General features: G+C 43.4%; 1 protein-coding gene across 1 annotated transcript; it reads left to right on the top strand.

Moving 5' to 3' along the window:
* The first annotated feature begins 227 nt into the window (after window positions 1-227).
* On the top strand, window positions 228-2,285 carry LOC116411003 (stress protein DDR48-like). Its single transcript, XM_031902765.1, has 2 exons — window positions 228-240; window positions 1,129-2,285. Exons 1-2 carry the CDS (start codon window positions 228-230, stop codon window positions 2,283-2,285), a joined length of 1,170 nt encoding a protein of 389 aa, XP_031758625.1.
* Window positions 2,286-2,960: the final 675 nt, after the last annotated feature.

The raw sequence follows: 2,960 nt of genomic DNA, 5'->3' as shown, positions 1-2,960 counted from the left end.
GGACAGGCAGACTACTAGAGGCTCTGTTTAGCAGTACACGTGGTTTTTATGCCTCCAAAACATGCCTTCAAGTCAGAAATTAAAAAATGGGCACTAACTTTGAAGCCACTGGGAGCAACACCCAAGGGTTTGCTGAGCAATGTGCCCCCGAGCCACTGGTTGAGGATCACTGAATTAGGACATAAGATATTGACCTAACGCATTTTGTGCCTATTGGGGCACTTAAGATGGCCATAAACTGTAAGATCACCAAGCAAACGCATCTTCTCCCTATATGTCCACCTACGGGTGGGCAACATTGGGCTAGGGCCAAACAATCAAATTAAAATGGTGGGTGGAGACGCCATCGGTTCGGGGACAGCATCAACAAGCTGATGTGATTTCCGATCCGACGGAAAAATCAATCTTGTCCGATCGAGATCTGCCCAATTTCAGGCCATGCGTCGGTTGGGGAGACCCATCGTTCCTGTCCATACATAGGCAGATAAGCTGCCGAATCAGTCTAAAGGACCGATATCAGTAGCTATTATCAACCCATGTATGGCCACCGTAAATCATAGGCAGCCGATGATTAATATCTTATGCCCAAATATTTGAACTTTTTTGCACATTTTTTGATACTCTTTGGGAGTCCCTTTGGGTAACTTTGCACCTAGAAGGAAGAACCTGGGACAGAGACTGCAGTAGGTACACTTCAATATAAGCCAATACAAGTATTATGTCATTTGTTTAAAGCCAGATATTGGCCTAACACATTTCATGCCTATTGGGGCACTTAAGGTGGCCATACACTGTAAGATTGCAAAGCGACAGCATCTTCTCCCAATATGTCCACCTACGGGACACCAGAAGACAATACCTACTGGACACCAGAAGACAATATCTACGGGAAACCAGAAGACAATACCTACCGGAAACCAGAAGACAATACCTACGGAACACCAGCAGACAATACCTACGGAACACCAGCAGACAATACCTACGGGACACCAGAAGATAATACCTACGGGAAACCAGAAGACAATACCTACGGAAAACCAGAAGACAATATCTACGGGACACCAGAAGACAATACCTACTGGAAACCAGAAGACAATACCTACAGGAAATCAGAAGACAATACCTAAGGTAAACCAGAAGACAATACCTACGGGAAAACAGAAGACAATACCTACCAGAAACCAGAAGACAATACCTACCGGAAACCAGAAGACAATACCTACGGGACACCAGAAGACAATACCTACAGGAAACCAGAAGACAATACCTACCGGAAACCAGAAGACAATACCTACCGGAAACCAGAAGACAATACCTACCGGAAACCAGAAGACAATACCTACCAGAAATCAGAAGACAATACCTACCGGAAACCAGAAGACAATACCTACGGGACACCAGAAGACAATACCTACAGGAAACCAGAAGACAATACCTACAGGAAACCAGAAGACAATACCTACGGGAAACCAGAAGACAATACCTACGGGACACCAGAAGACAATACCTACGGGAAACCAGAAGACAATACCTACGGGAAACCAGAAGACAATACCTACGGGAAACCAGAAGACAATACCTACAGGAAACCAGAAGACAATACCTACGGGACACCAGAAGACAATACCTACAGGAAACCAGAAGACAATACCTACAGGAAACCAGAAGACAATACCTACGGGACACCAGAAGACAATACCTACAGGAAACCAGAAGACAATACCTACCGGAAACCAGAAGACAATACCTACCGGAAACCAGAAGACAATACCTACCGGAAACCAGAAGACAATACCTACCAGAAATCAGAAGACAATACCTACCGGAAACCAGAAGACAATACCTACGGGACACCAGAAGACAATACCTACAGGAAACCAGAAGACAATACCTACAGGAAACCAGAAGACAATACCTACGGGAAACCAGAAGACAATACCTACGGGACACCAGAAGACAATACCTACGGGAAACCAGAAGACAATACCTACGGGAAACCAGAAGACAATACCTACGGGAAACCAGAAGACAATACCTACAGGAAACCAGAAGACAATACCTACGGGACACCAGAAGACAATACCTACAGGAAACCAGAAGACAATACCTACGGGAAACCAGAAGACAATACCTACGGGAAACCAGAAAACAATATCTACGGGAATCCAGAAGACAATACCTACAGGAAATCAGAAGGCAATATCTACGGGAAACAAGAAGACAATACCTACCAGAAACCAGAAGACAATACCTTACACTCTCTCTCTCTTTGTGTTACCCTATAAGTTTTTGTAGCCCCCTTTTTGAATTTAGAATTAGACTGCCCTTACCCACACACCTTTGTCAGCAGCTACCGGGGACTTTATGGTACCGATTGTTTGTTTTTGTTGGTGAGTTCCATATTTCTCAATAAATCATTACCCGTCTCAGAAGAACAACAAAAACTTCAGAACAATGTCAGCTTTAGAAATGCAAATTTCAGCGTCCAATGACACGTCCTTAATTGCAGATAATTATCTCCGAGAATGTGAAGTGACCCTGAAACACTGAATTGCTGTAGGTGAGCTCGTTTTTTTTTAGCTCTGTCCCTACCCAATCCTCAGGGTGGGCTCAGATCTCCAGTGGGGAAATTCCCTGAGACTTCTCAACACCACCAAATTAGATGAAATACTAATTATGGCAAGATAAAAAAAAAAGCCAATCTTCCCCCGTTACCTCGGGAGAGATAAACCCTTCAAGGCTGTCTCGTGCGTAACAGGAGTGAGCTGTCATATTTGAATAATATCCTGAATATAGATAAACCTTCATTTCGACTTCCACGTTCACAAACAAGAAAATGATAACGAGGGGCAATTTTAATGGAAGGCTATGTAAATGGAATGGATTTAAATTATTGGACTTTTCGACTGCAGATCAAAGGAGATTTGAAGAGCAATACAGAAAATAAATATTTACCTTCC

This window comes from Xenopus tropicalis, chromosome 5 (genome assembly GCF_000004195.4).
Source record: "Xenopus tropicalis strain Nigerian chromosome 5, UCB_Xtro_10.0, whole genome shotgun sequence".
NCBI lineage: Eukaryota > Metazoa > Chordata > Amphibia > Anura > Pipidae > Xenopus > Xenopus tropicalis.
This window is presented reverse-complemented; position numbering and strand designations above follow the sequence as displayed.